We start from the raw sequence: 13,960 nt of genomic DNA, 5'->3' as shown, positions 1-13,960 counted from the left end.
TTCCTCAATCATCTGGATGACTTTTGGAATAAGAATCAATACACTTCAAGTACCAGAATGTCCAGCCCACACTGCTCTACTCAGTAGAGCCTCACCCTAGTGAAAAAATGTCCCATCAGATAAAGTCAATCCATGCATGAGTGAAATTGGCTTATGTGAGAGAGAGTGAAAAATCCAAGAAGACACTTCACAAGTTCAGCTTACTTTGAACAGGTAGAAATAAACTTGCTTGGTGTCTGCATCTTCTTCTTTGTGGACACAGGTGAACAGATACTCCACATCCAATACAATGCCCAGAAGCCTATTCATTTCTTCTTCAGACACATTCTCCAGGTGAGAAACATGAGCAGCTAAACAAAATAAAAGCTCAAACTTGTTAAGAGCCTACTGAGAGAACCAATAACACAAGTATTCCCCAGGAGATCTCAAACAAAGCCATAACTGTAAAGGCACTGATCCTGTAATAACCTATTTAAAGAGAACATCTTATCAGAGCTAACTGAAACATGTGTCACATCGAAGCAATTTGTAAAGGCTGTCCAGTGGTGGTAATTTCCACAGCAGAGGAATGATGGTTGGTTGGAATGATATGATCTGTTAACGCTTAAAGCTGACCACACAAGTCCTGCTTATATTAATATGTTGCACTATATAACTACATACATTTTTGTCCCTTTGAGACAAGGTTTTTTGACTAAAGAAAATAAATCCATAATTCCCATAAATTAGGTAATCCAGGTGCAAGTAGCAAGACACTGTGAAGAGCAAAAAAAAAATCAGTGCAGAAAATCAGCCTGGAAAACAAAATTATTGGCTAAGTCTCTTATTCTCATATGATGTAAGATCAAACTATGCTTTGTGCACAATACATTAACAGAGATTTTGCAGACTGTACGTGCTAATTTGTTTGGAAGTTTACAAAAGAGCATCTTTACATTTATTGTAATTTCCAAGTGACAAACTCCCTTTTATCATCTCCAAAGGTAAATACAGTTCCTCATCTGTAATTTTCAGAAGCTTGAGGTTTCTACATGAAAAAGAGGGCATTCAGTTCAAGCTGCTTTGAACAACTGGCCCCAGGAAGAAAGAAGGCAATGTAAAACAAGAGGTCAATTCCCAGAAAGAAGATATTTGCATTACAAAAAGCAACAAGATCTTTGGTGACTCTTGGCCAATATACATGGTATGCATATCCTTTCCTCTGGAAGGACAACAAAATATCATTACAAAGAAAGGGAAAATAACTTTAAAGTTTGGGCATTTCTTTTTGGGCGTTAGCATTTCTATATTTTAATGAATTTTATCAATATTTACTTTTTAAGATGAACATTATATCTTTTCATCAGAAATCTGATTCCTCAGCTGGGGAGGTAGTGAGGCAAAATAACACCTGACTTGAAAATGATCATATTTATTGGCCACCCAAAAAAGATGGTTTGTTTTTAAAAGTTTAGTATGACACCAAAACATTTAAATTCAAAAAATTTGTTCAGCTTCAAGTAAAAAGCACACCATAGCTCAAAACATGAAAAAGATACCAGTAATTGTTTACACCTAAGTGAGCATTTATAATACAGTATCTTAGGCGGATGGCCATCATGAGCTTCCTTTAAGGACAAATATTCAGCATTCTAGGCAGAATAAAATTATTTAATTTCTGTCCTTGAGACAGGTATGAAGGGTTAATATTCCAAGCTGTCTGTCCTGATCTTTTAAAAGTAATGACTAGCCTCCTAGATGAGCTTTGCATTAAAAACTGATAACATTCTAAAGAAACTTTGCATCAACTAACAAATGAATAAAGCATCACCACAAGAAGCCATTTCTATGCAGTATCCATAACAATACTGAACTTTGACTACTTAGTGGCCATGTTTAAACATTTTATTAAACTAGACAATTATTACCCCTACTGTGAATTTAAAAGTACAATAAGTGTATTAACAGCATGTATTTAGTACCTGTTACCATTTCCCATAGAGACACCAGTGTTTGTGCATCAGCCCAACAAACTATTGTTTTTTCATATGTTCACAGCCCATTCCCAAATTCTGTGGCCATTAGTAAACCTTCTGTTAAAATCAAAGTTTTAAAACACTGACATCAAATACTGCATTACTCTTGACTAGAGTTACACAGTCTCAGTCACATGCACTGCCCAACTGGTACACCCTTCCTCAGCTGCTGTTATGCCTGAAAAAAAAATTCAAATATCACATATATAGATTGCTACAGCATGCAGAGGAAACAAGTAGAAATAGCAAGGGTCTGCACTGATATGAAGACCTGCAAATTCAATAAGCAAGTACTGCAATGTATGTATTAGGAACAGTGAAAAAAGGGGAATGTGTCCAAAGTCAATCTCAAAATCAGTGTGTACATAAAAACACTAGTAAGGTATATTGGACAGACAAACCAAGAAATACCCAAATATGCTCATGAAGGTGCATAGCAGGAACTGAAGGCAGTGCTAGGGAAAAGAAAGGGGCTGAATGTGTATACAAAGTATTAGCATATTAATTAACTAGTTTTTAAAGTGATTCAAGACAGAAAATGTTTACCAATAGAAAAATAAACCCTGTAACACAGGAAAAATCAATCAAATATAAAAGAGAAAAGAGTTTCTTGACTACACAACACCTGGTCTTGAGGCTGGCAGGAAGTGAATTCTCCCAGTACCCAATTCAGTCACCACTTCACAGTGACATATCACCCGAATAAAAGAAATATTCATTATAACAACCATATTGAGCCAAGTTGTGGGGCTGAGCACCAGAGAGATGAATACAAGTTGTAGGTAAGTAGACTATAAATTAATACACACCATTAAATAGATTTATGCACCAAAACCTGCACTGGCTTGAAGGTCAAACCACACTCCCAAAAAGAGACATCTCAAGCAAGACAAGTATCTAGGATTACCTTACCTTTGAAAGAAAATAATAAATTTTAAAAAGGAAAAAAAAAAAGAACATCCTACATTTTACATCATGTACAGCTTTAACCAGTACAGGAATTTCTACATCGCTATGTCAAAGGCTTTCCAAGGAGGAGAAAATTCAGCACAGATAATCTGAAGCCTACACACCTTATGGTAAATTTGGTTTCAAAGGTGTTCAGCAGGAACACACTCACTTAGAGGAGATGAATAGGAAAATTATCTTGGAAAACACCACTGAAAGACATGTTTTTGCCAGTAGTATGAGGAAGCACACAGCAGCTCATTTCAGTTATTCCAAAGGAAACATCTTCCTCATTAGCTGCGGTCAGAAGAATAAGAAACTTTAACTTTTCTAAAAAGAGCAGTAAATAAAAATACAGTTTCTTCCATAAAGTACTTTTACTGGTTTTACACCACTGGTTTTCCCTCGTTCCCTAACTAACGAGTGAAGACCAAAACCGGCCTCAGCCTTCAGAAAAGCCAAGTTTTCTACACAAATACATAACATCCACAAATTCTGCTGAAGAACAGAGAACTGACAGGCACATCTTGCCAGTTTAAAAGAAAATAAAAAAAAAAAAATAAAAGAATAAGCTCTTTCTTCAAAGGCCAGGAATTAAAGGGATGGGTAACACAAGCCACCTCAACCGCATAAACAGAAGCAGCACGGAGAAGCTATGTGATGAAAAGTTGGAACTAATTTGGTTAAAGTGACTAAATTTTCTGTGATACCATGCTTTTCCTAATCTCCTGCAAGCAAACCCAGAGATTGGGAGTACCAGGAAAGGAAAGAACTGCTGAAAAGCCTAGAAATAAATTGCATGTAATGAGAGCATTAAAAGAATAGAGAAGAAATGGAAACAAACTCCAACTAAAAAAAAAAAAAAAAAAAGTATTCCATATAAACTACAATATTATTTTTCAAGACTAAAAAAATAAATGATCTATTGTGAAGGTTTTAAATTTCCTTTTTCTTATTTCACTGTCCTAAGTTTTGGACAGCAACAAAAATTAAATAGCAACTGCTCCTTTTCAATTAGTTCTGAATTTTATTTTAGCTCAATTTTTATTTGATATTTGCTAAAAAGGACGTGTATCAGTGTGAACAAGTCTAGAGGAGGGACACGAAGGTGATCAGAGGGGTGGAGCACCTCCCTTATGAGTTGGGAGTATGGAGAAGGTTCCAGGGACACCTCTGAGCAGCCTTCTAGCACCTATAGGGGCCTACAAGAGAGACAGGGACTTTTTATAAGGACATGTAGGACAAGGGTTGATGGCTTTAAACTGAAAGAGACTAGGTTTAGATTAGATATAAGAAAGGTTTTTTACAATGAGTGAGGTAGAAAATTGGAACAGGTTGCCCAAAGAGGTAGTGGATGCCCCTTCCCTGGAAACATTCAAGTTCAGGTCAGACAGGGCTCTGAGCAACCTGATCTAGTAGAAGGTGTACCTGCTTTGTGCAGGAGGGCTGGACCTTTAAAACATCCCTTCAAACTCAAACTATCCTATGATTGCAATATATACAAAAAAAGTCATCAGCTTTTATTTTGGAAAAGTATAAATTTTTAAAATAATACTACAGTGATTCATCACTATTTTTCAGGCTATGTGGGTAATAAATTATTTATTCTAAGTCTGAAAAACAAAATCCCCAAAACCACAACGGCATTTAACAGTGGATTTTGAGCAGTTGCTTCCAAGATATGCAAGCTGTCTGCACATAACTTAGACAATGTTAAGATGTACAACCTAGGTATTATTTTCTGCGACACAGAAAAGGCACAGTTCTTTTGGTAGATAGGAGTACCTGCTTCTGAGAATATTTTATACTTAATTCTAAAATAAGGAAACCTAATACAGCTTACTGAAGAGTCATTCATGTGGTATCTAAGGCAGCTGACATAAATCTATGTGAGGTTAATGCATATGTAACACAAAGTATTAAAATTGCAGTGGGTAGCTTAACAGTGCTTTTGCATTTTAACAGCTTTGAATGTCTGTCTTGTTAGAAGTTTTACCATAGCTGAATTTATTCAAAACTAATTTTAGGATATTTCCATGTTAAACGTGCTTCTTAAATATTAAACATATTTAATCTAAGTTATTGACATTTACATCTAACCGTAATCTCCACTTCTAGGTCTTGTCGTAGCATCTTGACTTTCATCTCGCAAAAGTCGAGATTTCGGGGTATGGGTGCACGGACTGCAGGAGAAAGGGAGACACTTACCCAGAGTGTGGTTGCAGCTGCGGCAGGGCTCAGCCAGGCTGACAGCCGCCTGCTGCAGCTCGGCCCGGGGCGGCGTGGGAGGCGGGTTGGGGTTCTTCCAGCCATTGCATTTACAGGATTCCTCAGCCTGAAATCAAAGCAAAGGGATATCGATCAACACTGTAAAACACAGGAACTTGATGATACTGTGTCATTTCAAAAGCCATAAAAAGAAATACAAGTTGTTGGTTGGTTTTTTTTTTTAATTACGAGACACTTTTTTGGGGGGAAAGGGGATTGATGTTGAGAGGAGGGGGACTTGGGGTGTTTTGCTGTTGTTTTGCCTGGGTTGGCATTTTTATCGACCACATTACTGGCCCTTGAAATAGTCAGAAACAGAATAGTACCCCAAACAGAGATATTAACACAGTTATGGTAAACAGAAATACACACACAAATCCTGACTAATTCCCTTACAGAAAGCCCTCACTCAAGTGAAAGAAGTTTTCAAACATTGACTGGTATATCAACAGGTACAGATCCTGCCACTGAGACAGTTTTAATGATTTAAACACAAACAGGTTACCTAACAGGAAACACATTAATCACTGCCTCATCAGCTACACCGGCAACAAGGAATCATGCAACTGAAGCCAAGCCCATGACAACCCAAGCAAGGGTTAACCAGTGCTGAAATAACAAAACAATAACTGCACTACTGGAGAATGCTGTTCAAGGTAAGGTTTGGCCACAAAGGTGAAAGATGTCAAACACACTTCCTCTGCAACCTGCTGCTTTCTCTGGAAAGTTTGTTTACATTCACTGAGTGTGAAACATCAGCAATAGACGGCAGCAAAAAGGGAAGATCATGAAGGGAGAGGTTGTGACTTTGGTAATCATGTCTCAAATCACTCAGAAGTTCAAAGCTCTGATTCCAATTATCCAAAGAGCAGCTTTACAAGAGAGAATTTCCTTCTACATATCCAAAAGATCTTATTTATTTTGATGGCAAAGTACTGCTAACAGTCACGCTCCTATTTGAAGATCTAATTGGAAGGAAAGTTGCTCTTCTACTGTTCAGAGATATCTGTGCACTGGGTTGTAAAAAGATACTCAGGAAATTGCACTTCCAAGACCTCAGTGAGGAAAGTATGCCAAGTGCTGCATAATATTTATGGCTGAAACAATCTTAGTAGGAAAAATTGTGATGTTAATATATCCAGCACCCGTGTCATTTTTCAAAACCGATTCTGCATACATTTAATGCAATCTATTTCAGGAACCTATTTCATTTTCCTTTCAAGTTTCCAAATCCCACTCTACCTAAGGAAGAAGCACCCAGGAGAAGCAGAAGGGATCACAGCTTGACAGTTCCTAACACTGACAGCTTTGTAGATGGCTGGTAAATTGTTCTTCTAAACTAATTTTAATATTCAGCAACCTGAGCACCAAGAAAACTGCTGCCTGCAGTTTGCTGAGCACCACATGATATTTTTACCATCTCTAGCACTTAAGCATTTATCCAGCTGGGCTCTTGGCCCTGAGTGCCATGGCTTCTGCCTGCACCCAGGGCAGTCTGACAGGTACCAAGGGCCATGAGTGACATTTTCAACAGCCAGAGCCATCAGGATGACTCAGAAATTAACTTGTAAGTGCCCAGCAAAACCACATCCACATATTTCCCTTGAAAAAAGAACAATCTGCATTGCTTGAACCTCCTGGCTCTCCAAACTCACTGTATGGGTGCAGACCACCTGCCATCCCATGTATTCAGGGAGGTTTCAGAACGAAATGAGGGGAAGATTAGAACAATTTTTTTTAAGTCTCATAAAATGCAATCTGAAAAGACTTAGAAAAAGAACATAAACTTCACCCATCATGTTTTCTATGACTAATATGACTGGCATAAACTTCACCCATCATGTTTTCTATGACTAATATGACTGGCAGAGAACTGAAGGCAGTCCAATGTTATTTTAGAGCAGAAACCATCTCTTACAGTTTCACAGGCATTGAGCCAGTTTTACTTCTGTTTGTCATCCAGCCCTACAGCACCTCTTAAAATTCAATTACTAGAGAGATCAGTGATTGAGTGATACCTGTGTACCACAGATTGCCCTGGTGCAAGAACTTTGGACATCTGCGAGATGACTTGAAACACCATTTTCAATTAACACCTCAAGCTAGAGAAAACTGAGGCCAAATAAACTTTACACATTTGTTTTGTGGGAAAGGCAACGTTGCCATGAAAGTTTTTGCATTTAAAACAACGATAGAGAAACTGTTAAAAAAAAAAGTCTGAAAGTGAGATTATTGCCAAAGAAAATACAAGATAAAATTGTGAAGGAGCTGTCAAACAAAAAATGATTGAATATTATTTTAGGGAAGTAAGATTTGATCCTTCCCATGCAGCTGTCCAGACAAATGTTTAACACTCTAAATTAGTGACATAATATAATGCTTATTATTAATTGTCTTAAATCATGCTACAACGAAACGTGTCCTCAAACAAGGCACAAGCTTTTTGAGAATTTTTTCTCTGAGTGGAGGCAGTATTTCACAGAAACTCACCAAACAATGTTTACTATCAAGGCAAAAAACTATAAACAGCGAGTAACTACACAAACTTTAGTGTCACACAATAATTAGCAGCAAAGCTGCAAACAGATACACGAATAGTGATAACAGCTCAGTTAAACTGCCAAAAATAAATATCAACCCACCCACAGAAGAATAAAAACAGCGTGTTCAACGGCAATTTTTTCTGCCCTCGTTGGTATTTCCTCGCCAGATCTTTTTGCAGCAGCTGTTAATTTGTATTGTTCAAATTATTTCAGAGACCTTTCTCAAACAACCACCAGGGTGGTTTTGTTTTTTTTTAACCTCTCTACCCAGAATCAGAACAGAAATGTTCTGTTAACCAAGCGGAAACAGAACCCAAAAAGGTCCTCTTTAAAATTTAGCTTTCATTGTAGATGTTGACAGTGCAAGTATTTTGAAGTGAATATGCAATGTGCATTCCTCAATGGCTTAAAATGCTGAGTTGTTTTAAATCTTCCACTGCATTTTGTTCATTCAGTCCTTTCTTTGACTATCTTCAGCTTTTTCCTTTATTGCTTTTTTTTTTAATGTCACTCATCTGCTTTTCATTAGAAAATAAAGTATGACTTCACCTCCTCAAAAACTCAATTGAAGATCAAAACAGTTTCAAGGGGAGGAAGGAAAAAAGCATTTGAACTAGCATATCTAGTCCTTAAAGCCTTTTTTCTGGGACATTTGCAGAGCTTTGATAAATCCACTGGAGAAAGCTGGGGACTTCTGCCTTACCAAGGCCTTCAGCATAATGACTGTCATCTTTACAGGCCCAGGGATCATGAACACTGCACCCTCATCAGTGGTTTTTAATAAAATTGGGTGAGTGTAATATAATAAAACACAACCACACAACTGTTGCCTGCACTCCCCCTCCAAAAAAACCACAACCACAACAACAAACAAACAAACGGGCAGAAATTATGTACATTTTGCACTGCAAATGTAATATAATTGAAATATAAGTGAATTATAATTTCAATCTAGTTTGGGGGTTTTTTTGCTTTTTTTTTTTTACTCCTTCCATGTTCCATTGAGTGTTACAAGGTGGGAAATCAAACTGTCCAGTGGCCCTAGGCAGAGAAATCTACAGGACTGGGTAAACTAAAGTTACCATTTCCTTTAGAATACTGAATATATTGATATATATTGAATATAAATGGACAGTGAAAAAATACAGCACATTTTACACACCTTGCTAGTATTTTCATTTAGAAAGGAAACACATGAATGTTACAACATTGCACATCTCAGCCCCTTTTAAGTGGATTCCAGGTGTCCAAATAATAAAGAATAAATGAAGAATGTTACAGTAACTTATGGACTTAAACATTCCTCCCCTTTTCAGACAGTGAAATGAGCCTAAGAACATGGAAAGTTCAAGCTAACTTAATTATAAAGTAAAATACCCAACAGTTTTAAGACTGAGTTTCAAATAGCTGTTGTATTGGACTTTTCTTTCCAACTCAAAATCATACAGGTTGCCCTGCTTGATAACTGAGATGCAAAGCAGACTCAACACATTATACACACACAGCATTACAGATATTTTTTATTTCCAGCAAGTATAATTACTTTAGAAAAAAAATACTCATCCTCCCAACACAAAAGCCATGTAAAACACCCTATAAGCTTTTTCCTGCAAGTAACAAGCTCAAATGGATGATTTCAAAGAACTCCACACAAATGATAACAAATACATTGATAAATTTAAAATACATTTTTTTCCCACTCAAATGTCCAGTACCCAGCAACCAGACAGCTAGACACTGCTTGGAGAGCCACTCATACATATCAGGACATTAGCTGACCCATTTATCTTTAACAATACAAAATAATCAGTTCAATGGGCAGCTCTAAGGACATGCTCTTCATTTACTGATCAATCCAATTATTTCATTCCATGTATTTTCCAGTTTCACTTACAGAAGAAAATTAGGCTACCATATAAAGCTTTTATTAATAATAGGCACCCCATTTCTACCTTGTAAAGTTAATGGTAAATTTCCTATTTAATTTAATGGAAGATGCTTTAATTGGGCCTGTAAGACACTGTAAAACAGATTCGCCCCAGTACAAAAATGATTACAAGAAAGTTTTAGATGTCTCGTATGTCTCCCATACACTTCTGCAGAAAATAACCTAAATACACATTTCAAGCTGAGCTTCAAGGAGTTCTATACAGAGCCCAGCAGTAACATGGTCAAGTCTGCCTCATCTTAATCTGCCTTGTAAAAATCAGGAAAAAAAACTTTCCTTATGGAAAGGTGGTACAAGTTTACCTTATGAACTCATGTGTGGGAAAATTCCATAGAGGTCACTCAAGGATGATAAGTGGGAAGAAGTGCTTCTAGCAAGGGTCAGCAGATGGTCTGGAGCCTGGGACCCAGAGTTTACTCAGATCTGTGGCTCACCTGCTGCAGGTCTTTGGCCATGTCATCTCATCACAACCCTTCTCACTCTGTCTACTTTGCTTATCTAAAGCACAAAGTCTTTCTTCAAGGAGGTATTATTACCTGTTACTTGTGCAAATGCCTTAGGCTACTGGATTATAATTAAATTTATAAACACCCAGGCATTACTGTAAGATACATAAAATGAGAAATAAACAATTTTACAGAAAACTTAGTGTACTAAAATAGTACATATTTTTGTTTGTAAAAAAAATTCCCAGGGAGACTGGAGAGAGAGTTGTATTTTCACATACTGTAAAGCAATCGGGAAAAAAACTGCAGAGGAGTTTTCTTTCGACATCTTCATTAAATATATGTATGTGTGTAAGTCACACAGTGCTGCTTTTATATAAAGTGCTGCAAGTTCGCATGCCTAATGCTCAATTTCACAGTGAACAAAACCAAAACGATGTATGCAGCCATTCATACGTGCACAGATATTGCAAATGCCAAATACAAAACCCCTCACAGCACACAGCGCTACTGTGCACCTCCAAAAGTCAAGAAAACTGTGCCAAGTTCTAATATCTTGTTTAGAATGCCACCCTCCTCCTTCAAACCTGGGCCTTTTAAGAAGGTTTTTTCTACTCAAAAGAACCTGTCCTGTCACTTCCACCCAGACTTTCTCTCACAGGGGAACAAGTCAAGTGGAGCAGCCCAACACCTACAACTCTCCTCTGCAGTTCTTTTATCAAGAAAAAGAAGCAAACTCCACATTTGTTTAGCCTTTGTAACAGCTGCCTAAACTTCAGTCTCGTTTTGCTCAGGATACATGCATGCTGAACATGTCTTTCCCAACAGGCTTTGTCCATGTTTCCTATGAAGAAAAGGAGTAGCTTGAAGAAGTATCCCTCTTGAAGAAGGAGGTCTCTCACTTGGGGACCAAGCACCCTACTCCAAAGAAGTGCCTTTTACTCTCTCCTGCTCGATCTTTCTGCTATCACCAGTGAGACTCACTCTCTGCATGGTCACTGACCTCTCCACCTTCATCTCTAGTGAACAGATGCTCCCTGCCTCTGTTACTCTTAACATCTCTGAGATTAGGCTCCTAATAAATTCTGCATGCTGAATCTTGCAATGAAATTTATGTGGGAGAAGGTGACTGATGCTAAGGACACCATTACATATTTTAGCACTCCAACTTGTACAAGATCCACGTATGGTCACTACTTGAATGAACACAGATGTCCCCAGTGGAGATGGCATAAATCTTTGCCTTCTCTTACTGGCCTGCATTCACACACAGAAACGCAAAATAAATGGAAGAGAAGTTACAACTCAAAGGAAGAAAAAGTTCAAAGTTACACTCTGCACTGCTACAGTTTCTGGCAAACCACTAATGTTACAAGCCAAGAAATGTCATTCTGGAGCACCTGCCAGGTCTTCAGGAAGGAAAATAAAACATTCTTCCATCCTACTCCATCCTTCTCCCTTTATCCCATAGGAGAAACTGTGTGGTTAGTTTACAAGGAGCTTCCCATCTGCCCACCTGTTTCTGTTATGAGATGTGAAAGCAAGGTGCCTGCCACTGAATTACTGAAGAGAAGTCAAATACCAAAGATAGGGTTTGCATTCTAATCTTAATACAAAATAGCATTTAGTGCTGGAGCTGTGCCTACATTCTGGCAAGAGGAAGAGGCCCTGGGGTGCTCCCAGACATGGGTCCTGTTCCATTCATCACTGGAATGCCAATGGGACATGCATCTAGGACTTGTCGTGGATGAGGGCCAGTAAGGACACCCCAGCAGAAGACTGACAGTACAAGTGGTCCCCAATCTGCACTCCAGCACCAAGAGGGGCTGACAGCAGGCCACAGCGTGCCCTCCTCCCATCTGAAATAGTATGTCTCCCTGAGAACAAGGCACTGTGACAGCACATATGTGAGGCCAGTGAGTCCCCAAAAAAAGCAAAGGGTTTGGGAGGAGACAAGGCTGCCTGCACTTCTTTATAGCACAGCTACCTCTGTGGGGCAAAGCACCACAGGAGAAAGCTTTTATCCTCAAAAACATCATCTGGAGGCACATCAGAAGAAGAAAAAAAGCACCAATCAAGGAAGAAAAAAGCTATTCAAGCACAAACTCATTTCCCTAGCAGCCCATGAAAAATTTACCCACTCCACAACCAGCTACGTTTAACAGTAAGTCTTAGTAACATTAAAATATAGGGGTGCAAAGGAGATTCAACACTGGGAAAGCTTCAATTCATGGCACCCAGCCTGCAGTGAGGGCCACAAGGTTCAAGTACACAAACTGCTGACACCCGGTGTAATCTTGCAATGTCCCAGCTATGTGCCAAAGCTGAAGCGTAGGTGGCTGCACATTTGGAAACGGCAAAGAAATTGCAATATGTGTAATTTGCCCTCCTCTGACAGCACTGTGGTGTGCCTTCAGTATACAGTTAAAGCTCCTCACACCTCCACAGGACTATAGAGCCATACAGTGATGTTTCCTCTAGTATGTTAGCCTTTAGTTTGGCCTTTCACTTAACATCTGCACCCAGAAGAGAACAGAGAAAATAAGATGCACATTTCTCACAAACAGCTATTCTTCAACTCTGAAAGCATTACTAGAGGATTTGACATCAGCACTGCCAATCTCAACATGTCAGCACTCTTATGCATCCAGGAATTGCCCTGACAGCAGCAGTGCAGTCTGAGCTCGCTGATCCTCTCCTGCACCCCGCATGTGTGCACAGGCGACAATGCCCGCGGTCACTGAGCTCCGGAGGCGGGAGCGACAGTTCTCAGCGCGCTCTACAATAAACAGGCGAGTCCTGTTTCTCTCACCAAGAGGAAAATCGCAGGTGGACAGAAAGTGCTTGTGGAGGGAAACCCAGGGCAGCTCTCCTGAATGCGAGTGCCGGGCAGACAACGGCGAAGAGAAACCCACTAGGGCAGGGTGAGGGTGGCCGGGGGAGCTCGCTGTCCGCCCGGTCACCACACACCGGGCACCGGCCCGGCGCTACGTGACCGCCAGGGACACAACTTTCCCAAGCGCGGAGGCCGCGCCCCTTGGCTCCTCTGCCAGAGCGGTGGCGACGGTGCCATCCCCGGATCGGGGCAGCGGCTCCTGCGGCGTCAACAGCTCCACGACGCGGGGCCGCAGCAGCCCCCGCCCGGGGCCACCCCCCCCGGGTACGTCCCCGCTACCCGCCGAGGTGTTTACGGGGGGGTGCTGCGGCAGCCCTGTTAATTAACCCCGCGCTTACGGCCGGCCCGGGAGCCGCCCCGCCCGCCACCGCCTCCCTCGGAAGGACGGACGGACGGACGGAGGGAGGGACAGACAGACGGGCAGCAGGGAGTTGGCACTGCCCGCGCGGTCCCGTGTCGGGTGCGCGTGTGTTTTGTTTTTGCGACCGCCGGCCGGAAAGCTCCAGGGGGAGAAGGATCCGCCGGCACCGCCAGAGCCGCCACTTCCGCGGGCAGCGCCGGGCGGCAGCGGGGCCGCCTCCCGCGCCCGGCGCGGCGGGGCACGGCCCTTCCCCGCCGCCTCCCTCCTTCCCCTCCCGTCAATCCCCACCCTCCGTGGGCGGGTGGGCGCCCGTGGCCGCCCGGCCGGGTACCTTGCAGGCGGAGTAGATGCCCAGCTTCTCCAGCTTTTTGGCCCGCGGCGCGGCGCGCAGCTGCGCCTTCTTCCCCGCGGTGCGAGCCGAGCCGGGCCCCCCGGGGCTCTCGGCGGCGCCACGGACCGGCCCCCCGGCGGTTACCGCCGCGGCGGCCGGGGAGCCCTGCTGCGGCCCGCCCGCCGCCCCGGCCCCGGCGCCGCC

The 13,960-nt window shown here is 41.3% G+C and overlaps 1 protein-coding gene across 1 annotated transcript in view; it reads right to left on the bottom strand.

Annotated features, from left to right (window-relative positions):
- The window catches only part of KAT2B (lysine acetyltransferase 2B), a gene marked incomplete at its 5' end in the record, with an annotated part of 40,359 nt that extends 26,399 nt beyond the window's left edge, over positions 1-13,960 (bottom strand). The window contains 3 exons of the mRNA XM_027676105.1: positions 205-350; positions 5,172-5,298; positions 13,757-13,960. Coding sequence (XP_027531906.1) covers positions 205-350; positions 5,172-5,298; positions 13,757-13,960 — 477 coding nt within the window. The remainder of the gene's footprint in view (positions 1-204; positions 351-5,171; positions 5,299-13,756) is intronic.

This window comes from Neopelma chrysocephalum, unplaced genomic scaffold, assembly GCF_003984885.1.
Source record: "Neopelma chrysocephalum unplaced genomic scaffold, ASM398488v2 Primary Assembly neopelma1_26, whole genome shotgun sequence".
NCBI lineage: Eukaryota > Metazoa > Chordata > Aves > Passeriformes > Pipridae > Neopelma > Neopelma chrysocephalum.
The sequence above is the reverse complement of the archived record's forward strand: the minus strand, read 5'-3'. Positions and strand labels throughout refer to the sequence as shown.